General features: G+C 38.9%; 1 protein-coding gene across 1 annotated transcript in view; it reads right to left on the bottom strand.

Moving 5' to 3' along the window:
• LOC126284355 (PHD finger protein 12) overlaps nt 1-16,093 on the bottom strand; it is a 68,781-nt gene extending 52,688 nt beyond the window's left edge. Inside the window, exons 1-7 of the mRNA XM_049983219.1 lie at nt 15,378-16,093; nt 15,045-15,238; nt 14,752-14,821; nt 14,562-14,640; nt 14,264-14,473; nt 6,987-7,101; nt 1,810-1,942 (exon numbers count right to left, since the gene is read on the bottom strand). Coding sequence (XP_049839176.1) covers nt 1,810-1,942; nt 6,987-7,101; nt 14,264-14,473; nt 14,562-14,640; nt 14,752-14,821; nt 15,045-15,238; nt 15,378-15,425 — 849 coding nt within the window. The 5' untranslated portion in view covers nt 15,426-16,093. The remainder of the gene's footprint in view (nt 1-1,809; nt 1,943-6,986; nt 7,102-14,263; nt 14,474-14,561; nt 14,641-14,751; nt 14,822-15,044; nt 15,239-15,377) is intronic.
• Between the last annotated feature and the right edge of the window lie 9,730 nt (nt 16,094-25,823).

Here is a 25,823-nt window from a genome sequence, read left to right as displayed (position 1 = left end):
AGTATGTGTGAAATGCTGGATACTGCACTTCCTTGATGACTTTCTTAGACGCACCACATGGAACTCTCATTATCGCCTTCAGTTCCTAAATTTTTCTTTCTGCAGCATGAACATGACAGTTCCTCATGACAGTTCCTCATGGCATAATGACATGAACAATTGCTAAATTTTGGCAGAAATGTACAGGGTTCATTTGCTTCATATACTTTTGATCTCCATGTAACACACACACACACACACACACACACACACACACACACACACACACACACACACAGCTCTCCTGTTACAATCAACATCTAATATGGTGGTGTACGGGTTATAACTTCGTGACACATAAACCCAACTTTAATATACTCTGGTATAATGGGAGAGTTGAATGTTAAAATAAATTATGCAGATTTTTCTATTGTCTCATTTACTTCCTTCATAATGTTTTTCACCTCTATGACAACATTTGACCATTCTTCCTCTAATTCTTTGCGGTCAGCTTCCATTATAAAATCTAATGTGACTACCCCATTGTTGAAATTAAGGGTATTACACACTTCAGTTGCTATAGGACAGTTGCCCCCGCCCCTTCCTTTTATCTATAATAATTCTTGACACTTGCAGTGATGCACCTGTTTAGAGCAGTAGAGTGCCAATTTTAGAAGTTATCTGACTCCTTTCAAAGACCCAGCAACTGCTTCTTCAGCTTTGCAAAAAGGGGAAATCTTTCCAAAGAATCTCTCTCTCTCTCTGGCAAACTTATATCCTGTTTCCAGAATGAGATTTTCACTCTGCAGCGGAGTGTGCACTGATATGAAACTTCCTGACAGATTAAAACTGTGTGCCGGACCCCGAGACTCGAACTCGGGACCTTTGCCTTTCACAGGCAACTGCTCTACCAACTGAGCTATCCAAGCAAGACTTATGACCCTTCCTCACAGCTTATATCCTATTGTTTTATTTATCACAATTTTTAATGTGTGTTTTCTCAGGAGGAATTTCCACTGGGTTGAGTGTTAGTCCTCCCTTTCTGCTAAGCGTTTGTGTTTAAGGTTTAAGGACTACTTTGGTCTCATGGGGTACTAAATATCGCCTCAATGGTCTTGCTTGCCTGGATAAGCCTCATACAATTTGGAGTGGAGTGGAACTGTTGCTCCAGGGGGTGCCCACTAGGAATTATCTTGTCTCAACAGTCAACCACGTTGCCAGACATGTAGCACCCCCCCCCCCCCCCCCCCCCACTCCATAACAAATCCAGGCAGTTAAGCCTGTAGAGGCACACAACACTCCACTGTCACACGTCACTGTGGCTGTTTATGTATGTCCAAGTTTACAGTAATAAGAGGATTGGTAGCACTGATCAACCTACAGCTCGGGAACCTCAGGGTTGCCAGGCCTGTACCCTGCAATTACTGGCTTGATCTATGAGGGAGCAATAGGGCAGACAGAGATTAGACTCACAGTACAGCCCGGAAAGTAGTACTGGAAATGCTCAGGACTCCACATTCGGCAGTCATGTACTCACAAATGAGTCACAAGTGCCAATCACACATCAGAGTTGTAAATTACAGCAACAACAGAACAACTGATGACAAATATGCCCACTACTTTCATTCCTTTGGTTGTTACAAGACAAACAAGAGGAAATATACGATATGCAGTTTTCACTGTTTCTACCTTTTTCCATGTAACAGTCGGCCCGCTACAGTTTCTGATACTGGTAATTAAGTGTCAATTACCAAAGCCCATGTTTTTCTCTCTTCTTAATCAACACATTTCTTACTTACAGTTAATATAAAAAAAGGAATTACTACTTACAATGAAGTTCTGCGGGTGGTTAGGACACATCCAAGTTCCTGAGGGTAACGATGTAAGAGGTGGATCCAAGCAGTCTTGATGAAACAGAAGGGGGCAGTAATCACATGCTATTAATGGTGCTTTCCGGCAGCTTCTGTAACATTTAATAACAAATATTTCGGAATTTATAATACAAGTTGCAGGAAGCTACAAAGATATACTCCCTTGTAAGTGAACTTCAAATACATTGCTGTTCTGTAGCAATCAAATTTATCAAAGTGAAAAAACACAATATATTTACTACCTTATTGGCTATAAAAATAAATAAATAAATACAAATTTCTGCTCTAAGTGATTCTGTTTTCCAATTCTTGGGTTAGTAGACCACTTGTGTTATAACCTATCATGACTTGTGAATCAATACTTTAGTATTTAAAAGTTCAATTTTGTGGGCGAGGAAAGGTTACACAGAGCTCTCTTCTGGACCTGCAGTAATGAAAAATGTTAAATTAACATAAAACACATCAGATACTGAGAATTTGCTTCTACAAAAAATTTGAAGAATACTGAATGTGAGCTTGAAGAAACAATGCCAAATTGTACTAAAATTATTCAAGTACGACAAAGAAACCCTGAACTGGTGACAGAATATAACCTGTCTTACACAGATTTTACAGTTACAATATGTTGCTAAAGATTATAAATAGTTAGAATGTAGTTATTCAATTGAATTGAATTTACTTGTGAGACTTCAAATAACCAACAGAATTTATTGACTGCAGGAAGTTTTCACTATGGAAATAAGAACTACATTGCAATGATGTTGAGTTTTGTATTAGTATTTTATTGAACAGTCTTGATCACTACAGAATGATCCAGAAAAATGTAGACATTCTTTGACAATCAATGTTAACATAACAAAATGACATACCATTACAATTTTTGCACGGGGTTAAGAAATTTTACGTGTTCAAAGTAACACCCATTAGCAACCAAACAACGTCGACACCACTGACCTGTAGATTGAACTATGGCTATCAGTGTTGCTGGTGTGATACACATCTAGAAAACATTGAAATGTTCCAGTTAATATAATGGCAGAACAATAATTTACTAACCAAGTGGTAAGCTACAAAACATTTTCAGGCGCAGATAAGGATGCAACCTGTTATTTATTGGTTGTAAAATGAAGAGATCAGTTGAAAGAAATGAAAAAATTTTGGAGATTAAGGAGATTGTATATGGAGAATCTCAAACAGTTTTTGAGAATTTCATGGGGGACATTGGGCAACAACTAACTGAAACAAAGAAAAGGAATACTATAGAGGTAGCAGCAGAAAAACTACGTAAAAAGACAAAGTCAGGCAGAAATCCTTGGATAGCACAAGGGATATTAGATAAACAGAGAAAATATTTTTTAAAATAAATAAAAACTAAAAAAAACATAGTCTTTGCAAACTGACAAAGATTGAATGCTAAGTTGTGGAAGCTAGTATGACCATTGGTAAGGGAGATGCCACTTCCCTGGAAATTAAAGAAACCTTTGGAGAAAAGACAAGCAACTGTATGAACATCAAGACTGCAGATGACAAGCCAATACTAAGCAAAGAAGAAGAGAAGAAGAGAAGGCTGAAAGGTGGAAGGAATATGTCTATATAAATCACTGATATTTTATGAAGCAGTGGATGAATATGAAACAGGTGATGCAATACTGAGAGAATAATTGAAAAGGACTGAAAAACCTGAATTAAAACAAGACACGTTGAGTAGACAATATTCCATCATAATTAACAACCACCTCAGAAGAACCAACCATGAAAAAACTGTTACACCTAGCATGAAAGATAATGTGACAAGCAAAATATCATCGGACTTCAAGAAGACTTCCATTACCACAGAATGCAGGTACTGACAGGTGTGAGTATTATCACATCATCAATTTAATAAGTCTTAAATGTAAAATACTAAGAACTATTACTAACTGAAGAATGGAAAGAGAGGTAAAAACCAACGGGAGGAGGGGGGATAAAATGAGATTTTGAAGAAGAGAGATTAAAAATGAATAGAAGAAACGGAAAATGCTGACTGGAACACACTCCCTGGGGATCTAAGGAGATCACGGATAGAATACATAGAATGAAAGGTTATCCACAACCTGTATAGAAACCAGGTAATTGTGCCAAGATTTGATTGACATGAAAAGAAGCAGTAATTGAAAAATAAGTGAGACAAGGTTGTACCCTACACCCCATGTTATTCAAGCTGTACATCGTCCAAACACTACAGTACACAGAAATTTGGAAAGGAAACATAGTTAAGGAGGAAACGAACAGCAACAGAAGTAAAACTAGGGCAAGGAAGTGTAATCAAATTAAATCAGCTGATGTCGAATGAACTGGATTAGGTAGTGAGATATTGAAGGTAAAGGATAAGTTCTGTCTTTTCTTTTTTTTGGGGGGGGGGGGGGGGGGGGCATAACTGAGGGTGGCAGAAATAAAGAAGATAGAAAATGCAGTCTGACATAGTGCAAAAAAGGTTTCTGAAAAGAGAAATATTGCAACATTTGATATAATTTAAGTGAAATGAAGTATTTCTTGAAATTGTTTGTCTTGCATGTAGCTGGAAGTTTAGACATAAATGGTGCCACAGAAGAATGCTGGAGATTATTTAGTTGTATTGGGTAACTAATGAAGATGTACTTAATCAAACTGGGTATAAAAAACCATGGCACAACTTGATTTTTAAAAAAGGGGTGAGTTGATGGGACATGTGCCAAGACATCAATGAATAGTCAATTAAGTAATAGAAAGATAGGTGAAGAGTACGGACTGTCAAGGGAGACTAAAGCTTGAAAACAGTGAGCAGGTTTAAATGGATAGAGGGTGCAATAGTTAAGCAAATATGAAAAAAACCTTGCACAGGAGAGACTAGCGTCAAGATTTGCAGAAAATCAGTCATAGGGCAAACGACTACAATGGTAACAACATGTAAAATATAATGAATTCAAAGAAGCATTAAAATTACAGCATGTCATTATTTTCAAAAATGCAACTACTATCTGTCTTGCTGTGTAAAACGACATGACAGTTTCCTGTCCCATTCTTGGAATTGTATGTTCTGGGATAATGAACAGAGATGTGAGCAATTGAAAAACAGTCTGAAAACTATGACATCGTCATTAGAAAATATTCCTGATTTATAGTTATGCCTTAAGTAGCTATTTTTGGCCCTGGGTTTTTTGTTCCTGTAGAAAAACTTAAAATCTAAAACTGAGCTGAAAGCCTGATTTTTATTTATGCACCAACTGACAGCTCAACGTCTCTTTATGTATTGAATGGTTGCCTTTCTTCATTTAACAATTTTTACCTTCAAGACATTGGTTTAACATGTTCACAAAGTACTTGAGATGTAAATATCAATACAAAAGCTACAGTTTATTACATATAATCAACTCCTCCTAGTACAATGAAAGTTATTTCAGAGGGTCTTAGCACCTGATCTAATGCCCTGTCACCTTTCCTAGTGAATAATTTCCTGATCTGCATATACTTGTGGCCTAAAAGCAGAATAAACAATGAGTCATCAACCAATTAGTCATATTCTGTCCCACCAGAAACCTTACACAGTTAAACAAATGTAACAATGGAAAATCCAAGTTGGAATGTAATAATACTGTGAAAAGGAAAGATGCCACTCATCACATAGCAAAGAGTCTGAGACGCAGATAGGCACAACAAAAAGACTGTCACAAATAATAGCTTTTGGCCAGTAAGGCCTTCGTCAGAATTAGATGGCAAACACATATACACACCCACAAAAATGCAACTCACACATACGACTGCAGTCTCAGGCAACAGAGTCCACACTGCGAGCAGCACCACCGGTACATGATGGGAGCGGCTGGGTGGCGGTAAGGAGAACGCTGGAGTGGGGAGGGGGAGGGATAGTAGGGTACGCGTGGTGGACAGTGACATGCTGTTGGGGAGTGCCGAGGGACGAGGTGGAAAGAGAGTAGGGCAGCTATGTGCAGTTAGGAGGTTAGATGGAGGGAGCGGAGAGGTGAAGAGAGGGGGGGGGGGAGGGGGGGAAGCGGAAAAAGAGAGAAGTAAAAAGACTGCTTGTGATTGAGGAATGAGGACTATGTAGTGCTGGAACGAGAACGGAGAAGTGGTTGGATGGGAGAGGACAATGATTAACGAAGGTTGAGGCCAGGAGGGTTACTGGAATGTAGGATATGTTGTTGCAGGGAGCATTCCCACATGTGCAATTCAGAAAAGCTTGTGTTGGTGGGAAGGATCCATATGGCACAGGCTGTGAAGCAGTCATTGAAATGAAGGATGTCATGTTTGGCGGCGTGTCAGCAACAGGGTGGTCCACTAGTTTCTTGGCCGCAGTTTGTCGGTGGCCATTCCTGGGGACAGACAGCTTGTTGGTTGTCATGCCCACATAGAATGCAGCACAGTGGTTACAGCTTAGCTTGTGGATCACATCCCTGCCTTTGATGGGATAGGTGACGTTTGTGACCAGACTGGAGTATGTGATGGTGGGAGGATGTATAGGACATGTCTTGCATCTAGGTCTATTACAGGGGTATCAGCCATGAGATAAGGGGGTTGGGAGCATGGGTTGTGTAGAGATGGACGAGTATATTGTGTAGGTTCAGTGAACAATGGAATACCATTGTGGAAGGAGTGGGAAGGATAGTGGGCAGAACATTTCTCATTTCAGGGCATAGCGAGAGGTAGTCGAAACCCTGGCGGAGAATGTAATTCAGTTGCTCCAGTCCCAGGTGGTACTAAGATACAAGGGGAATGCTCCTCTGCAGCTTTATGGTGGGACTTTGTGAGAGACTGGAAAGATTAGGCACAGGAGATACGTTTTTGTACAAGGTTGGGAGGATAATTACAGTATGTGAAGGCTTCAGTGAGGCCCTCAGTATATTTTGAGAGGAACCGCTCGTCATTGCAGATGCGACAACCACAGGTGACTAGGCTGTATTAAAGGGACTTCTAGGTATAGAATGGGTAGCAGGTGTCAAACAAAATGTAGTATTTTCTGCAGACAATTACTTATTAAACCTGGCACTGATGATCTCAACCATGGTAAATTTGCAATTATAGAACATGTACAAAATGAACATGATAAAGAACTTTACTATTATTGTTATAAATCTTAACACTGATTTATTGGAGACTCACTTTCGACACTCAAAACACGATCTAACAGGTAGTGGCACGAGACCATTGTCCAACTCATATGGCTTCTTCTTCACAGAGGAGGTTCTGCGTAAATTAATTCTGTTTGCTCCTGGACCTACAGGAAAATGGAACATACTTTAGAATCTTACTGAATACACAAGTTAATTATTTACATTAAATTATCAATATTTTTTTCTCATTTTAGATTATGGCTAGCTGTGACAGAGACCACACATGATGAAAACTACGAAGTTATAAATGACCAACAGGGAACTAGCTACAAATAACATTAGGAAAAGGGTAGATGGCTACTTAGTGTAAAGATGATTCACTGAGTTGCAAACAGGTGCAACAAAAAGACTATTACAAATTACAGCTTTCGGCCAAGCCTGCTTCAACAAAGAAAACACACACACACACACACACACACACACACACACACACACACACACACACACACACACACACACACACACACACGAGACTGCTACCACTGGCATCTCCAACCAGAAAACTGGGAACTGGGTGCATTTCCTTATATTATGGGGAGCAAAGCGACTTCTATGGAAAGTGGCGTTGATAAAGGGGGGTGAAGGGTGGAAGGTGGGGGTGTAAGTTACAAAAATATTTCCCATATGGATGCTGTAGATTTAGTTACTGAACTAACAAATTTTGTTAACTGTAGAATCTTGGCATATCCCATGTTTTGTAATTAAGCTTGCAAAGTAGAAAAATTATGAAGTCAGACACACAAAAAATATAATATTTTTAGCAAACACTATTTCTATAATTGCTTTGAACGAAAACTATCATTATCAAGCCATATGAAAGAATACAATGACACTTCCACAAGCATCATTCAGGAAGGCAGCAGAGAGAGTGCCTAACTACCGGAAAATAAGACTTCAATCAAACAATGGAAAATTCAGGATAGAATGTACAATATTATGAGAAGAAATGTTGGTACTCACCATATAGCGGAGATGCTGAGTCGCAGATAGGCACAACAAAAAGACTCTCACAATTAAAACTTTTGGCCATTAAGGCCTTCATCGATACACACACACACACAAATGCAACTCACACATGCGATTGCAGTCTCAGGCAACTGAAACCAGACTGGTGAGTCTTTTTGTTGTGCTTACCTATCTGCGACTCAGCATCTCCGCTATATGGAAAATAAAGACTTTTTTTCCCTTCCAAAATAGGCCCAAGAACTGAATGTGACATATCTTGGCAGCAAGTTAGGCTAGGTACCTATAAGCTCCATTTCTTGAACATTTCTGTTTTGGATTAAAGCAATTAATTGTTAGCTTCCTTGTGAATTTTGAGTATTCCACCTGTACAGAGTTCAGTGAATACATATGCGCCTTCATTAAGAGTTGTCATATTGTTCATTCAAGCTTCAATTATTGTTGTGTTTAGTGTGGATATCCATTTGTGTCATACCTATGTTGTGGTTTTAATTGCAAACTGTGGCTGAAAAACAGAATTGCAATACTATTGCAATTTAAGCTGCAAGTGATTGCATATGCTAAAGAGCATGGTAACAAGGCAACAGAAAGGCATTTTGGGTCATCTCCCAAGTGGATAAACAATAAGAACTTAGTGGAATCGGGACAATTTTTTAAAGATATCACCTCACAGTAAACATAATCTGGTAAGTGGAACTGATAAATGGCTAAAACTTAAAGTAAACCCAATACTTGGTTTTTCAAGAACAGACAACCAAGAATTTTAGTTTCTACAAAAATTATCATTCATCAAGCAGTATCCACTATCCAAGGGATCACCAACTTTACTGCATCAACATCATAGTGTTCAAGATTTATGAAGAGATACAGGCTTTGTACGCCGACCACGATGTCGTGCCAACATCAAGCGAGAGACTTGTTTCTTTCAAGAATGTGGTGACTGCACTGGAAAGTGAGGACTATCTTTACAGACATCTGGCCTGGAAGATGTAGCAGATAACTCTGCAGAAATTACACATGCAACATGGAAGGAAAATAAACTAATTAAAAAAACTGCTAACTCTGACAGTTTCATTGATGAACTTGGTAAATGGTCAGTGAAAGCAGTAACACACCATCAGCACCTGAAGAAACTGCAACAATGTGAAAAGTTGTGTACAGGCTGAAGAACTATGCTTAGTCCTTTACTGTGAATTTACTGAGGACCGGTCTGTAATTCTCCCACAAGAAGTACAAGCGAATCATTGGAGTAATGACCAGATTTCAATTTTTATAGGAGTGACATATTTTCAAAACAAGACCACAAGTGTTGCAGATGTAAGTGATGACACAGGACGACTCGGCTCATACTTTGCTAGCAATGCGCAAAATTCTTCAACTGCACACAGGGACACAGAAGATCATAATTATTTCTCATGGTAATCCTAGTCATTTTAAAAATTGTTACCAGATGTTTGAATTGAGTAAGTCACTTGTGCCAACTGACTGGGTATACAGTGCTACCGGTCATAGGAAAGGGCATTGTGATGGTGTATAAGGCCTGATGAAGCACCTGCTACAAAACAATCTTTCCAGACCAGCAATTCAGAATGCTGCGGATTTTACGAGAGTCATGAAACCTTACACATCCACAGCCCTCATTGTTTTGTCCAAAGAGGAAATCGAAGAATTCCATGAGCAGAAAAAAGAATGGTCCAAACAAACCACTCCTGCAAAAGGAATTCAGAAGACACATTTTTGGACTCAAAGTGATGAGCAAACTGATATTGCATGCAAAGAAAGAAGAAATTTCATTCGTTCAGCCAACACCTCAGAAACATTAGGATAATATTCAGATTCACAACCTGAGAAGGGTTTCGTTTTTTATGGTTTTGTCTGTGTGTGTTTTACTGTGACTGGTGGATTGTAGAGATTATAGACACTAGTTATGAGTTAAGCAAAATTGTTGTGAACTTTATGCTACCACATGGACCAGCTGTTGGATATAGGTTTCCAGCTGCAGGACAGCAACACCACCATCAGTGCTCACTTCCTGTTCACAATGTTATGAAGATTAAGTGTTCCAGTTCCTATTGGTTCAACAGGAAGGCACAACTCTATACCAAAAGAAGATACTGAAGCAGTGGAACATATTTTTAGTTCATTGGCTGGCTAAATTCAGTACAAAACTGAGTGCACAGAAGTTGTATAACTTGAAACCTTTAGTCTTTGGACCTTTCTCATACATTTTGGAACAATTTAAAATGCTTGAAAAATGAGTCTCCTACAGATCTTCCAAAACTAAAATTATGTTACATAAGGCTGCTTTTGATTTTTATGAGACTGTTATGTGATAATGTGGTAATAAAACAGGTTTTATGTATGGCAAAAATTTCAATTGTTTATAAAACCAGTTCAACCTAAAAGTGGAAGCTCTCCTTTTCAGGGGATGTAGAACTTTATGGTACTATTCAACAGAAAAAAATAAAAATTTTATGGATTCGCATTAAAAAAACCATAAATTACTAAAAAAAGTTCAGATTGCTATAGAAGAAGAACTTTGACAGCTAAGGCCAAATGGAAGATTTCTTTGTAATTATAAAGCAATTATCTTGGAAATAAAAAAAAAACAACAAAATACCTAGAACTGTTCCAGAGATACAGCATTTTAATTTTTTTCCCAAAATTCACACCTTCAATGTGGTACGTGCAGAGACATCTTTGAAGGGCTGTATCTTAGAACATAAATTTTTTTGGAGAAAACAAAAAAAAAAAAAAATGTGTGTTCCTTACTTAGTCCTTCATTTTAACATGTGCTAAATTCAATAACATCTGAGACTATGAAGATAAGATTTTTTTTTTTTTTCTAGCCCACCTGAATTGATATGGACTATGCCTGTATTACCATTTTCCATTGAGCCACTGGAGAACATGGGCCCCTAGTACTGAAACGAGAAAACATCACTGAGGAGCCTCTGAAAATCTGTGGATAGAGGTCAGAATTTTCTCATTTAAACTTTCAATTTTTATACTAAAAACACCATGGCCAGTTTTCTCCATTCTTATGAGTCACCTAAAACCATGCTTCAACTTACACGAACTAAATGCATTACCAAAATACAATATGTGCAACAGGGGGAATGTGTCAAGGTCTTCATTAGTGTTTGTCCACCCATCTGCTCTGACCCATGACGTGACCAATATGGCGGAAACGACCATCCACTACAACTCCAATATGGTGCCTATGATGTAATTACGTAAACATGACAACAAAGACGAAAATAGATCGAAAAACCAACACACACATCTTCCTCCAAAAATACAATCAAACAAACGGGACAAGCGTAGGAAATTGGCAGTTTATGGGTGGGAGCAAACTAAATGTAAACACACACACACACACACCACCAGACCTAACGACACAAAACGACTAAATAAATCGACAACACAAAATTCCCAAACCCCACTACACACAATATCCTCTGGAATCTGTCACTTCCCTTCACCTATACACTTCAACTGCAATTGTCGATACTACATTATAAAACTCCAAAAATTGCACGACCGCCACAACTATTGGCACCACAAAACCAACACCTCCCGTGACCTATATAGCACAACAGCAGCTCATGATACCAAAACATTCATTGCTACGACCACACATTGGAATCGGAGACTTCCCTTGACCTGTATAGTTCAACAGCAGCTCACAATACCAAAACACACATAGCTACAGCCGCACATTGGAATCGGACACTTTCCTTCACCTACATAGGTCAACAGCAACTCACGATACCAAAACACCAATACCACCAACCAAACAACACAGAAGTACCCCACCAACCATCGTAACATGCACAAAAATACACTGAAAAGAATGACTACTAACCGCAAAAAGTTCCAGTGCTGAACTCTACGTCGGCCACCACAAACACCACAATCTCTCACTCACTCACTCTCTCTCTCTCTCTCTCTCTCACACACACACACACACACACACACACACACCAACAAAAAAAAACGCAACCAAAAGAAACTCCAAACCCACCCACGACCCCCCTCCCAACCTCGACCATCCCTCCAAAATCAAAGACACATCAACAAATAAAAACAAAAATAATAAACAAAATAAACAAATCTCAATCGCACAATACAACTCAACAACAACTGCAACAAAATAGATCCTCCACAACATAATCAAACCACCCTCCCCCCACCTACCAACCTTCACAAACATTACCAACAAGCACCCCCGTCCCCCAACCCCCGAGACACAGCCACCCACCCTCACACCACCTCCTTAACCATTTGTGGCCTATACATTTTACTAATTGCCCTTAAGAAAACCCGTAAAATGCAATAGCCCTCAGGGATGCTCTTCTGCCAACAATACTCATCTAAATGAGACTGAAGGTTAGAAGAGCGCCTCTTCCCCCTCCCAATAACTGACTTAACCACCCCCCAAAACCCCTCTATTGTATTTCTCCATGCCCCAGTCTCATAATTTTTGAATTCCAAACTATGGTTAACTACTAAATGATGATACCCCCTCTCGCCCAACCCCCCATAAAATGAAAAAGCATCGGAAACTATTGTGCTGCCCTCTTCAATAAACTCCTGAATAAATCCCACCAATTTCCTTTTTGTCCACCCCTCCAAAACCCTAAAAACAAACTCTGAAAAACCACCCCCAGATACAATGGCCCCCCATAAACCAGCCAGAGACTTACCCCTCCCTACTACTTCTCCCCAAACTGCGACTTGTCAACCTCCACCACCACCCCAAGCCCACCCAACTTACCCCTGTACTTACTATAGGCCTACTCAGAACACACTTCCCTACAAAACGAAAACCAGCCATGAACCATCCTCTCACACCAGTCATGAACCATCCTCTCACTCACACCAGTCTCATGCGCACAAAAACTGGGAGAGGATCTATAACAAAAATAATATGTCATCAACACAATCTCTCGCATGCTCAACCTAGACCTCTCAAAGCAGGTACCACACCTTATGGAGCACCATAGGTTGTCCCTACGATACCGCCACCTGTAGCCGTCCCCGGTCTGAGACAACTTTTGACAACCGCATTTCCTGCCGACACACGCTGCACCTAATCACTTCTGCCAGCAGCCCATACAGTTGCAAAAATTTTAGAGGGACAACACATTGCCCCCCATTTCTGCACGCAAACAAGTGCTGTTAAATTTATCTGTCACATCCACACCTAACAAAAGCAGCCACAAATTAAATTAAATAAAATAACACACAACTTATAGCAAACAGCACTAACTTAGACACAACCAAAACTAAATTGTTAACTCACTGAAACCAATTCCTTTCGCAGCACAGTCAAAAACCAATACCTTGCAGAACAAGCAGCAACACCACAATGAACCCAATACACCACATAACACGCAAACCACAAACACACCACCAGAGGACACCACCAACTGCAACAAAACGACATCTATAAACAATACTCACTCATAAACTAAACTTCGCGTCACTGTGACATCGCACACCATTACGTCACGGGTCAAAGCTTGACGGGTGGGATCGGAAGCATCCGTTGACCTGATATCCTGGTTCTTCAAATAACCTATATAGGTCAACTGAAGACCAGGACACTAGTATTACCAATAGTGAATGAAACGTGTACCTAAATTTTGTATTCTATACTGAAGAACAGGATACTCATATTACTTATATCGATGAAAACAACATGTCTAACATGAGTAGTCTGTTGTTTTGTAGCCAGATGATCTTTTGAGAGCAAAACTACAACTCTTATATTGGTATCCAGTACTTTGTTCAAGCAGATATTACCTATTGTATAGAAAACATCACCTCTAACACTGGTAGCTTGTAACTTAACTGAAAAAGAGAACACTGGTATTATACATGACGAACAGAATGACAAACCTGCCACTGATATCTTATTCTTTATTTATGGCGGATACATCGCTAAATTAAAACGTGCGCACAAATTCTTTAAAATGATGGGCAACAACAAAACATGAACAATTTCTTTTTTCAAATGATACCTTCTTTTATTTAAACTTACAATTTGCTGCTTCATTTCCCAAGATAGACTAAGTGCTTCACTATCTATGGCTAAACAAATTATAATCTATGACTTAAATATGATGTAATTGGTCAAACCCAACAAGTTGTATCTCATTCTTCAGCTGACCTGACTTTTATATATTTCAATAACTCCCAGGAGTATGGAAATTCAAAAAGGGTGTCCACCACAAAAATGTTATAGATAACAGAATAATTTCCTGGTATTATGATAATTATAAAGGAATTACATACCTTTATCAGTACCAGGAAATGGCAGTGGAACCATCAGCTCTCTGGGAAGTTCAAACTGCTTAGGGTTCATTGTTGAGGCAGCCTTAATCAACACATCCATTGCACTTTCCTCATTTTTAACGCTTTCAGATAATAATTTGTCATTCTCTATGGTCATATGCCCAGTTTCACTTCCATTCTTTTCACACTCCTTCTTCCCTCGGCATCTCCCTGCATGTGCAACAACTTTTGAAATGCTAACTATGGAGAATATTAATCACTGAACTATAAAATCAGTTACAAAGGAAAGAAATATTACCTTTCACATGTTTAAAGATTTTATTCTCACATTTTGTGTTTAAAATACTGGAATTCATGGCAAGTCTCTCAGATTTATTCTAAAAAGTACAAAAAAAAGTTACAAACACTTGAGTAAATGACATTCACTACAAGACTTTTTTATTCATATAAAAAACATATGGTAATTTTACTTTTGATAAATAACTTACACCAGCAGTTCTGCAGCAATGACATAACCATTCACCAAGCGGAATGTCCGTGTCATCCAAGGGAGGGTCACTGGAAAGTGGTGAGTTTTAGTGAAATGTTGAACATGTTACTAATGATGAGGTGAAACATTTGTAAAATAAATTAATACGTTGCTTATGGTGAGATTAACACATTTGTACAATGAACTGCAGTTTATTTACTTAAAACCTTTCAACTACTACTTATGCATTACATATATTACATTTCTTTATGCAGCAAATCTCCAAGAGGACAGAAATTCACTGTTACTCACTGGCACTGAAGATGAAATGAAGCTGGACATTTATCACAGCATAACAGGTCGCCACCTTCACCGCAAGCATCACAACAATCGTGATTATGTCCTTTCCCTGGTCTCTTGTAGTAGGGATGCAATTCTTTAGACTCTTTTTTCTTTGTTTTGACAACCTCTTCACTAACTGGAGGCGCTATCAAGGCTTGGATTTGCTAATTAAAAAAAGAAGATATTTTAAGAATTACTTACTAACAATCGTACATACAACTGACGGTACTGTAACGTGCCGTTCAATATATTACATATAACAGAAGCCATTTTGCAACAAATATGGCTGCATTCCTTACTTACGGGCATTAAACCTCCTGAAGTGTCTAAATCATACTCTACAGTTGCCATTATATAATTGTTTGAACTTATACCATTAATGAGGAACTTGATTAATGAGAAAACTTCTGTGCACTAAACACGTCCATTTATATAGTGACTCCACTACCCACAAGTACTTTTCACCGCTGTACTCGTGCCATATGTATACAGTGACTTGATCCCATGCGTAATAACGTTTGTATCATTCATCGTGGAGGCGACACAACCGGAACGAATTCACATAACAGCGATTTTTCCTCATGGTAACAGACCTTGGAACAGCCAGCGTCCAAGTAAACTAAGGATGGCAGAAAACTCGACATTCTCTTGTTCACACGGAATTATTATTCTAGCGCATGCGCTTACGATCAAAGTTAATCGATAAGTCTTTGCTCTAATACACGTATTTTTCGCCTTTCTGTAAAAAGAAAGCAGCACAATAAACACCTCCAAGACGCACCATATTATTGAACAACTGAAGAAATACTTTTTACGGCAAAGAGAAACTGTGTTTTTTTTGTCACTGGTAAAGCTGTTTGCTTCCCCGACAACTGAATGGTTTTTAAAAGATACACTTGTGCCGCACAGAACAAAATTACGTAGCCCGTTAACAAAATAACCACATTCCAACACAAAACATTGGGAGTAGTTTGTACACTACTTTACAAGACACTGACGTTTTACATCGATACTCGAATAACGACACATCGATACTTCGATACATAATATAAGCCAGTCGACACTGGAACTCAAGCGGAATCTCTACCAATGATCAGTGTCATCGCAATAAAATCGTTGTGCGTTGAATGACAACGTTGTACATTGTTACGAATTTCTGTATCTCTCTTTCGAAAAGTAAAATAATTCGAGTCGAAATACAGTAACCTTTAAAATGCTTAATAATTTTTAGTAATTACCAGAAAATTAATTTTACAGGTTAATCGAAAAACATGAATTAGCAGTAGAGACCTAATAATCAATACCTTCTCTGAAGATATAAGTTTCTAAAACATACTATGCGCACTGTACAACCCAAATAAATTTTCATTGTCATAAATTATTTACGATAATCGAGACTGAGGTCCGTTGCCATCAAGAGCCACTTTTATGTAGCTTTATTTTTGTAGTTTCACGATACGGGTTTTTAACACATGTACAAATGACGTTACACAATGGGACACCCAGCGCGTGAGTAGCAGCACCATCTACCATCTCTAGGAAAAAAAAGAGCTTCACAGACCTTAAGGCCTATTCATGCTCGCCGTGACGTCACCTCAAAAAATTCCACAGCGCATTTCAAATGGTGGCGTTCATAGTCTATCAACTGACCGTTACATCACGTCACGTCATGTCACCTCAAGATATCCCTGGAAGAAAGGTCTGACAGTGACGTCGTCTGCTAAAATCAAATATTAACCTATATTCACCACACTGCAACAGTCGGCTATATGAAGGAGAAAAATACAATTGTTGATGATGTAATTCGTTACATAAGGAAAATATTGATAGACAAGGTAAACAGACTCTATGTATTGCTTCTCAATATTGTATGCTGTGTTTGTGCATATTCACTATCAAATAAATATTTTCACTATCAAATAAATATCGATGTTTTGAAATGTTGTTTCACTTTTAGTTGTTTATCATACAAAATTATTAAAAAATATTCGACATGAAGTTTACTTTTGCCATTAATAAACTTGATCGTTGTTAGTTTCTCAATTTCGATAATATACTCCAAATTTTTGTATCATGGACGGTAACTCATAGCCTTAAGCCGCATGTAATGTGCCACCGCAGCTTGTGGCTTTTTGTAGAGGCATCATGAGCTCCCATTCACACAGGACGCCACAAATTCTACATGACTACAAGGCTTTCAGGTTAGTGTCAATTGAAGCCACGTGGGTGGTTATGGATGTCATTGTTTTGATTTTGCCATTAGAGTGGTGACAAGAGATAAATACAAGAATAAATTTTGGCTCTGATGATAGATTTTACACATGGATAAATCACTGATCACAAACACATGTAACAGAAATAACAGCTGGAGATGAAAATGCTGTCTGCTGAGGCAACAACCAACCAATGTCAATATCATCTCTAGACACCATAGTCTTCCAAGACTTTAGAATGTTAAAGTATTTGATGAGAAAGGCATTTAGAAAAACAAATTTTTAGTTTAACTGCTGCCACAACACACTAAGGAGCTGTTTCCTGCATATAATCCACAAAATATACAATGCTTGGAATCTCAAATCACGATGTTCATACAATTCTATTTTTTGGTTACATATATTAAGTTTATTTATTTTTCATTCAACAACCTTTTAAGACTGTGGGTTATGTCATTAATCTGAAAATATTCCCCCCCCCCCCCTCCCCCTGCACACACACACACACACACACACACACACACACACACACACATACTGCTGCAGAAAAGCAATTGTTGCTGTTGTAGTTGCAGAAGCTGAGAAAGTATGTGTGCCGACCACTATTTTCACTTTTTTCAGTAATAAAATGAAAACACAGTGAAATTGAATGGATTACAGCAACAGTTACTACATGATAACTGCTTTAGAATACTCGTGTGTTGCCACTAGATAGCACTAGAGGAAGGAAAGTGGCGCAACAAAGTACACCCAAATTGAACTTTTTGTGGCATGACAAATATTGCGTCTTTGAAATTGTGCCACTAAAAGCTGGGAGTTCACACACGCAACTGGACTGCAACTGCCGTATGCAACCAGCTTTCTTCAATTTATCATTTAGTAATGGGCTTGTGATTTGAGCTGTGTCCATTGCAAAAACACCCAGAAGTTGACGTGATGTGATGGTCTAGTGTGACTCGGTTTGTACCCTACCCCACAACACATACAGCCATCAACTCAGTATTAATTTGAAGAAAAACAGAATATGGTTTGGATAATGTGAAACCTCAAAATTATTTCTCCAATCACTGCAATGCTAATATGAGTAGCCCACTCCCTCCACCCAGCACAGATCCTGAGCGCACTCTTGCGTAATAGATTTATGTCTTCATCACCACAATGTTTTACCGACTACATTTTAAACACAGCAGCTATCTTGTGTAAAATAACAATTTTTTTGACTATTACAGGTAGCAGCAGTGTTCAAAATACACTCGGCAAAAATGTTGTAATTATGAAAATGTACTAAACTAGAAAACTTGGCCGTGCTTCACAAACTGGTGTAGGAACTGGAGATACATCCTAACCTCTTCCCCCTTCTCTATCTTCCTATCTCCTCCTCCATCCTCTCATTGTTCATCTCCTCCTTCTACCTCCATCCATTACCTCTTCTCCACTTTCTCTGTCCATCTACTCCTCCCCTTCTATATGTCCATTTCTTCCCCTCCCTCTCTGTACATCTCATCTTTCCCCCTCTCTCTGATCCTGAGCCTGGTTTATTCAGGACTGGGAACTGAAGTCGCTTTAAATGAATGAGTAAACCAGTTGGGCTCATTGATATACAGGGTATGAGAAAATTTCTCCAGCTGCCAGGTCTGTGAGTATATTAACTTCAATGACACTACTTTGCCTAGTTTTAATCTGAGAATGGGTAAGATTTTAAGGTTTTGAACATTCTGATTCTTTAGTAATCATAAGCCAAAAAGCCATACAAACAACTTTACTGTGTTCTGTAAAGCTGACAGCGAGGAAGAAACCAAAACAGTGCATGGCTGTGTATACAATTTATGTTTGAAATTACACAGAAGGAGGAAGCATATATATGTGAGAAAATGTTTGTCTAATGGTTGACATACCCAGATATCATAGTTCAACTGACTGTGAGAAACAAATCCAAATAGCAAGTTTTCACAGCACAGCTCAGCATTTTTCTTTCTGCAGTCTGTTACGAAAGAAAACCAATACATTGACATTTAAAACAAATGTATAGCCCATATCTGTTTCAATGTTCATTAGTGTATCGTCTAAAAATCTGAAGTATATCTGTTAAGAACTATATATTACATACACTAAAAATATATAGTCTATATCCACCCAAAAGTCACTAGAGTGTCATGAAAAACTCGGATGTAAATTGGTAAAGAGCTTTTCGAGATTTTTGGTAACAACATTTCCTCCACATACATTACACATACATGTTATGTGTTACATAGATTAAAAAATATATATCCTGTGTCCATCATATGTTCATAAGAGTAATGTCTAAAACACTGAAGCTAATTGCTCGAGTACTCTTCAACATTTTTGGTAAGAACATTTCTCCATTCTACATTACATATATATTTATATATGATATACATTGTAAATATATATCCTGTATCCAACCAAATGTGCACTGGAGTATCATGTAGAAACATGATGTAAATCCTTTAAGAACTTTTTGAGATTTTTGCTAACAATGTTTATATGTATCTACATACTATACATGTAAATGTAGTCTCTGCCAGTCTGATGTTAATTAGAGTATCGTGTAAAAATCTGAATTAAATCGATCACATACTTTTCGAGATTTTTGGTAACAATATTGCATCAACTGCAATACAGCTCTATTTTCTTTTTTCTTTTTTTTTTTTAAGGACATGGTTCAGTATTTACAAAAGAATATTTCCACCTGAGACTTGAATAACACTTTAATCCTACTTGTTGAGGTCACAAAGAGAGCAGAGCACTTCCATAATTTTCTCTACATTGATCTCCATGTGAGGGCACTGCTATGCTAAGAGAGACTGCATGCCTTCTTTAGCCTCTCCCATTCATCACTGTGGATTGCAGCGGCACATTGCTAATGTTTTTGGTACCAATGGGCGTTGCTAACTGTGGCGTGTCAACGGAGTCTTTGAACAGTACCACATTCCTCCTTCCCCCTCCCCCCAAACATCTGCACTGTCATCATGGACGACTGAATGCAGATGCAGAAGAGGAGGTCAAGAAGCAGGGAAGGTAACTGCAGCCAATGTTGCCTCCCTGCCCACACCCCAGTATACACTGTGTGGAAGACTGGGAAGACCCGCCAGAGATCCAGTCACAGGGTGCATGCCCAGATGCTGCGGTTGGCTGTCCAACAAGAGGATTTTCTGCAGCAGCATGATGACTATCCAGGGGTGTATCATCCACAGTCATCAGTTTGGGCACCTGGGCAGGCGCCAGCATCGATTTTGCCAGTGCCGGGGGCAGAAGCTGCAGTGACGACGGTGGCAGAGTGTTGATCTCCATGGGCACCACAATGAAAGGTACCAGCCTCGATTGCAGAGAGACAGTTATGACTGCAACTGAAGGTCTGAGCAACATGCTGGATCTGTGGACAAACATTCTGCCACACAATCACTGACATACTCACATGTGTGTAGCAGCTGCTTTTGGTGTCTCTGCAGTAGCCCAGGAGCACCATGGATGACATAAGATGAACGACTGATTGCTTTGGCAATAGCTCCATACTCCCAGTGCTGGCTCTTTCCCAAGACTTTGTAAGGATTTCTTTCTGTGGCTGAAATTTTGTCCGACCTAGTGGAACGAATTGTTTCTGCAGTAGTCACAGAAGTAGCAGTTCTGTCAGCAATTTACTCTCACATGGGAAGGAGCAATAGGAGGACAGGAAAATTTCCAACATCTGATTCTGTGTGTGGGAGGAATGAAGTTTTTCCATAAGATTTTTGAATGTTCGAATGAACCGATTAGCTTCATGTGCGATTGTGGGTGAAAAGGTGCAGTAGTCACATGTTTTACACCATAAGTGGTACATAACTGTTGGAAGTCTATTGACATGAATTGTAATCTATAGTCTGAGACATTGACCTTGAAAGACCTTCACGACAAAAACTGGAAGACAAAGCCGATACCCCACATGCAGTAGTGGTGGATGTATGGGGACAACAAAAGGAAACTTATTGTATGTGACACTAACAACCATCCCACGTTCCAGAAATGATCTGTGAAATCAATATCAGATCCCAACGTTGCAATTTTTGTCAGCAAGAAGAATCATATTACAGGATACCAGCAGATCAGTAATTGCAAGTCAAGTGCAAATTAGTATGATGTGAACACTGCACATTTATTATGTAACCCAGACAGTTCAATTCTTTCTGGAAAAAGGACCTCTTTGCAGCACCTTAAGCAACAGCAGAAGGAACTTGAAGCAAACAGTTTAAGTTTGCTAAGCGCTCAGCAGGCGTACAAGTCACGGCGAAAATATCGCCTAAATAGTTTGTACAAGAAGAGACTTTTGCTGTTAAGTGCTCCAAGAATCGTTGAGCAACAGCAGGAGTTGCAGCACTTCCGAATGTTAGTCATTGAAATTGGAACAAACCTAAGTGAATGTTTACCACAAAGTATTGCTTGAACTGTTCATAAAGTGGCAACTGTACATATGCCTCATGTAAATATATTTTGGAAAGTGTCTGCCATGTCTCAGTTTGTCCATCAGTTCCGCCAGGCTTGGAAGACGAAAAGAATCCACTGCTGTTGTCTCAAAGTCTGTGAACAAATTCAAATTGCCTGATCGCTTCTTCAAAATGACAATGGACGATGTCCAGAGACTTGCAGAAACGAGCTGGATAATGCGATTGTCTTGCCATCTTCGTGGTTCCTGAGGAACTAGCTCAAGTAATGCATGGGGGACTGGTTGGGTGCAAAAAAATTGCAGATATGCATTGTTCTTCACAGATAAATGTGCTTCAGAATCTTTAGCCTGTCCAATACCTGGTCCAATCAGTTCCTTCTACTTAAAGCACAAGTCAAGAGCGTTAGTGTGAGGAACAGAATTACTGATTTGTAAAACATTGTTCTGAACACATAAATTGAACAAGTCAAATAAATGTAAGCTAAAAATGTCTGCACTGTTTTTAGATTGAATACGTGAAAGGAAACAAACATCGTCACTCCCTGAAAAATTGATGGCAAAAAACACATACCAAGGACTGCAATTTCGTGGTCATTATAGGCAGGTAAAATAGAAGCAGGCTGATGTAGTTGTGAGCCTCCATTTCTGTCACAAGTGTCTTTATTTCTCAGGGAAACGGAACCACCACTTTTAAACGAACAAAAAGTTTGTTTGCCTGCTGGAGTGTTGCACTGGAGGATTTCCACAATGCAGAAGTGCTTGGTTCAGCTTGCTCCTCAGTGAGAGGTGTGGCCCATACCGTATGCACCTGTTGATAGTGTAGCTGTGGCCACCATGCACTGGCATGGGAGCAGCTGTTGGCCAGATCGTGCTTGCCATGTAAATACGCTGACTGAATGTGACCCACATGTTCACACTGAAAGCGAGTTGCGTTACGACATTCTGACCATGCCTGGTAAAACACTGAGGCTTTGTTTTTCTACCAGTATCTTGCAAAACATGGTGTGTGGTATTAGATGGAAAGTTATTACTTCCACTGTTCTTACTGTTACTTCTGTTTATCTGAGCTCTGTTTCTAATTACTTGACCATTATTCTCTACATGAAACTGAGTGCCTGGTACACTACGAATAAAAGAAACACATGGAGCCTTAAAATCAACTTCTGTTGGGTCCACAGTTGTATGAGATTCCACTATAGACAGAACTTGTTTTTAACTTACGGTCTGGCTGTTTTAAACTTGTAGTGTGAATGCATGCATGTCTAACATTCTATGTCACAGCGTCATGTGACATGACTTCACTATAATTAATTCCACATGGACACTTAAACTTGCAATGTCTGATGAGATCTCTGAATTCTGATATACTCTGTTTGACTGACTGAGCATGCTGCTGCATCAGACGAAAAGAATTTAAACCACGTAGCTACTATATGGATTTCACTATCAAAATTATCATCCAACTATTTCACAAGATTATTGTATGTGACTTTCTTGGAAACAGTTTTGACACATGATTTGACACAGAGGCAATACACATCAGGACCAATGTGAACAAAAACTAAGCACTGTGATCCATACCTGTTAATTTGCAGGCGACAAAGTGCGTCCTATAGTTCGACCATTCTCCGTCTTGACTGTGGTATGGACGAAATTTTTGAAAAGCTGCTCCCAGCGGTGCTACTTGTTTTTGTAGTATTTACTTCAGTTGACTGACAGTGAGCAATAGGCGCTCAGTCTGCAGTGATGAACTGTGCAAGCTCAGTTGGAGACATTTCCTGTGCAGTATGGTAGGACACACTAATATGACAGAACAAAAACGGGGTAACAACCAGAAACATGTGCACAACTCGCAAGCAAGGCAGGCAGCTGGTGTTATAAACAAGCTTGTTAAGCTCCAGTTCTTGTCAGTATTTGTTAGGAAGAGACGAAACTGTATCTGTCCAACTATAAATGTGAGTTCTTTGATTGCTCTGGGAAATGGCTCATCTGAAGTACACCATATGAAATAATGGAAATGGAAATTAAGTCCCTTGCATAGGGGAATAATGAGGGAGATCGACACTGCCGTACTAGGCAAGGTCCTAATGGAGGTGGTTTGTTGTTGCCTTCCTCCAACTGTAATTCGGACACATCATAATCATGAAGACGACACAACAAGACCCAGTCATCTCAGGGCAGGTGAAAATCCCTGATCCCACTGTGAATCAAACCTGGGACCCCGTACTCGGGAAGCAAGAACGATACCGCGAGACTACGAGCTGTGCACATATGGAGTATTATTTCACTTTATTACATGAATGATAAAAAGTTTTATCTAGCTTAATACATTGCTTTGCCACAGGAGGACCTGATAATTTTCAGCTGACATTGAATATTAAGGCATCACTTGATGCATACAGCTATAACTCTTCTCTTGAAGGACAATGTTCAACATTTGCAAAGCTACATTTCAATCTGACACTTGAATAACTCTTTAATCACACTCAGTGATGTTGACGGCTTGAGCTGAGGTCACAAACTTGGACAGTACTTCCATTGACCACCACGTGAGGACGCTGCTGTGATGAGAGAGAGGATGTCTTCTTTAGCTTCTCCCATTTGTCGTTGTGGATGCAGTGGGACATTGTTAATGTGCCTGGTATCGATGTGCATGACGACTGTGGTGTGGCACTGTAAGCTTTGGACAATACGACAAATTGTGTAGATTGTACGTATATATGTGACCTGTGTTGGTCCAGAAGCTTATAGGAGTGTTGCACAAAAATTTGAAATAAATTGGTTAAGAACTTTTCGAAATTTTTTGTATCGACAGTAAACAATAGCTTGTCTTTATATTGTAGTAAAGATGTATCACAGTAATTGAAGATGGGTAAATCCCAAAACGCATATTGCAATTAATAAAGTTATAAAAAGTGGCTGGTTTTGTATTTATAGAAGTAAGTTTTGTTATTGGAACAAATCTTACTGAGCAGCTTCTCAAAACGGAATACCATGATTTTGCATTTACATGATACTCGACTTGAGTGTAAGAAGTAGAAGGCAAAAAAGCTTCAAATATTATCAAACTGGAAACAGCAAAATTTTGGCAAAAAACTTGAATTCAAAATTTAAAACAAAGATAGTAAAGTATGCCACCCAAAAGAAATAGCAAATTTTGTGAATTTTTACTTCAGCAATAATGTTAATATATTACAACAGATATTTCCAGACATGTAAACCTTACACATCCAGGACCAATCACCAAACTAAACGGAGGGAGAAGTGGCACAAGTTGTATGGCAATTCAAAAATTAAAAAAATCGATGTGTCTATCTTAAATCTCGGTTTGTGGCCTTAAAGAATTCGCAAATACCACAAAACTAGCACTAACAAAAATAACCAATGAATCGTTCAAACCTGGCCGTTTTCCTCAGTACCAAAAGTAAGCAATTTCAATACCCATTCTTTAAAATGGTGATGCAGAAAACATAGAAACCTGTAGGCCAATCTTTTTACTATCCATCAGTTCCGAAATTATTGAAACACAAATGAAAAATACGTTAACTTTCAGCATGAGGCTGATGTAACATTACTGTGTTTGCGGGAAATAGGTATGTGTGGCGGAAGTAATATTCCGTCCCGTTAGCCACGACGATTTTCTGCACTGTCGAACGTATATTTAAGGTTCCTGCAAACATCTGGCAAGGCTGCAGGCTTCATACATTCTGCGGGAACCACTGGATCGTAGCAGCAAAATCACTCGAAAAATTAGTTGTTTTTGAAATCGTAATCTCTACTTGTTCCATAGGCGTTAGCTGACATTGGAGATCTCTCTGCTTTGTGTGTTTTGTGGGCTTTTGTTTTTCTTTTGTGTTCGAAATCTGCAGTGAGGAGCAAAAGCAACCGGAAAAAATAGTTTACAAAGTTCTTGATCGTCTACATATGATGAAGATATTTGATGATGATTCAGGTTACACATCATCTGAAAATAATAGTAATTCTAGGCTTTTTTAAGATGAATTGCTGCATACATTTATCATATCGCAATATTCACAAGATGACTGTTTATCATTTTATTGTTATAATTTTGTTGGGAAGCATTCTTCTGCAGGTAAA

Source organism: Schistocerca gregaria, chromosome 8, assembly GCF_023897955.1.
Source record: "Schistocerca gregaria isolate iqSchGreg1 chromosome 8, iqSchGreg1.2, whole genome shotgun sequence".
In the NCBI taxonomy this organism is placed as follows: Eukaryota; Metazoa; Arthropoda; class Insecta; order Orthoptera; family Acrididae; genus Schistocerca; species Schistocerca gregaria.
This window is presented reverse-complemented; position numbering and strand designations above follow the sequence as displayed.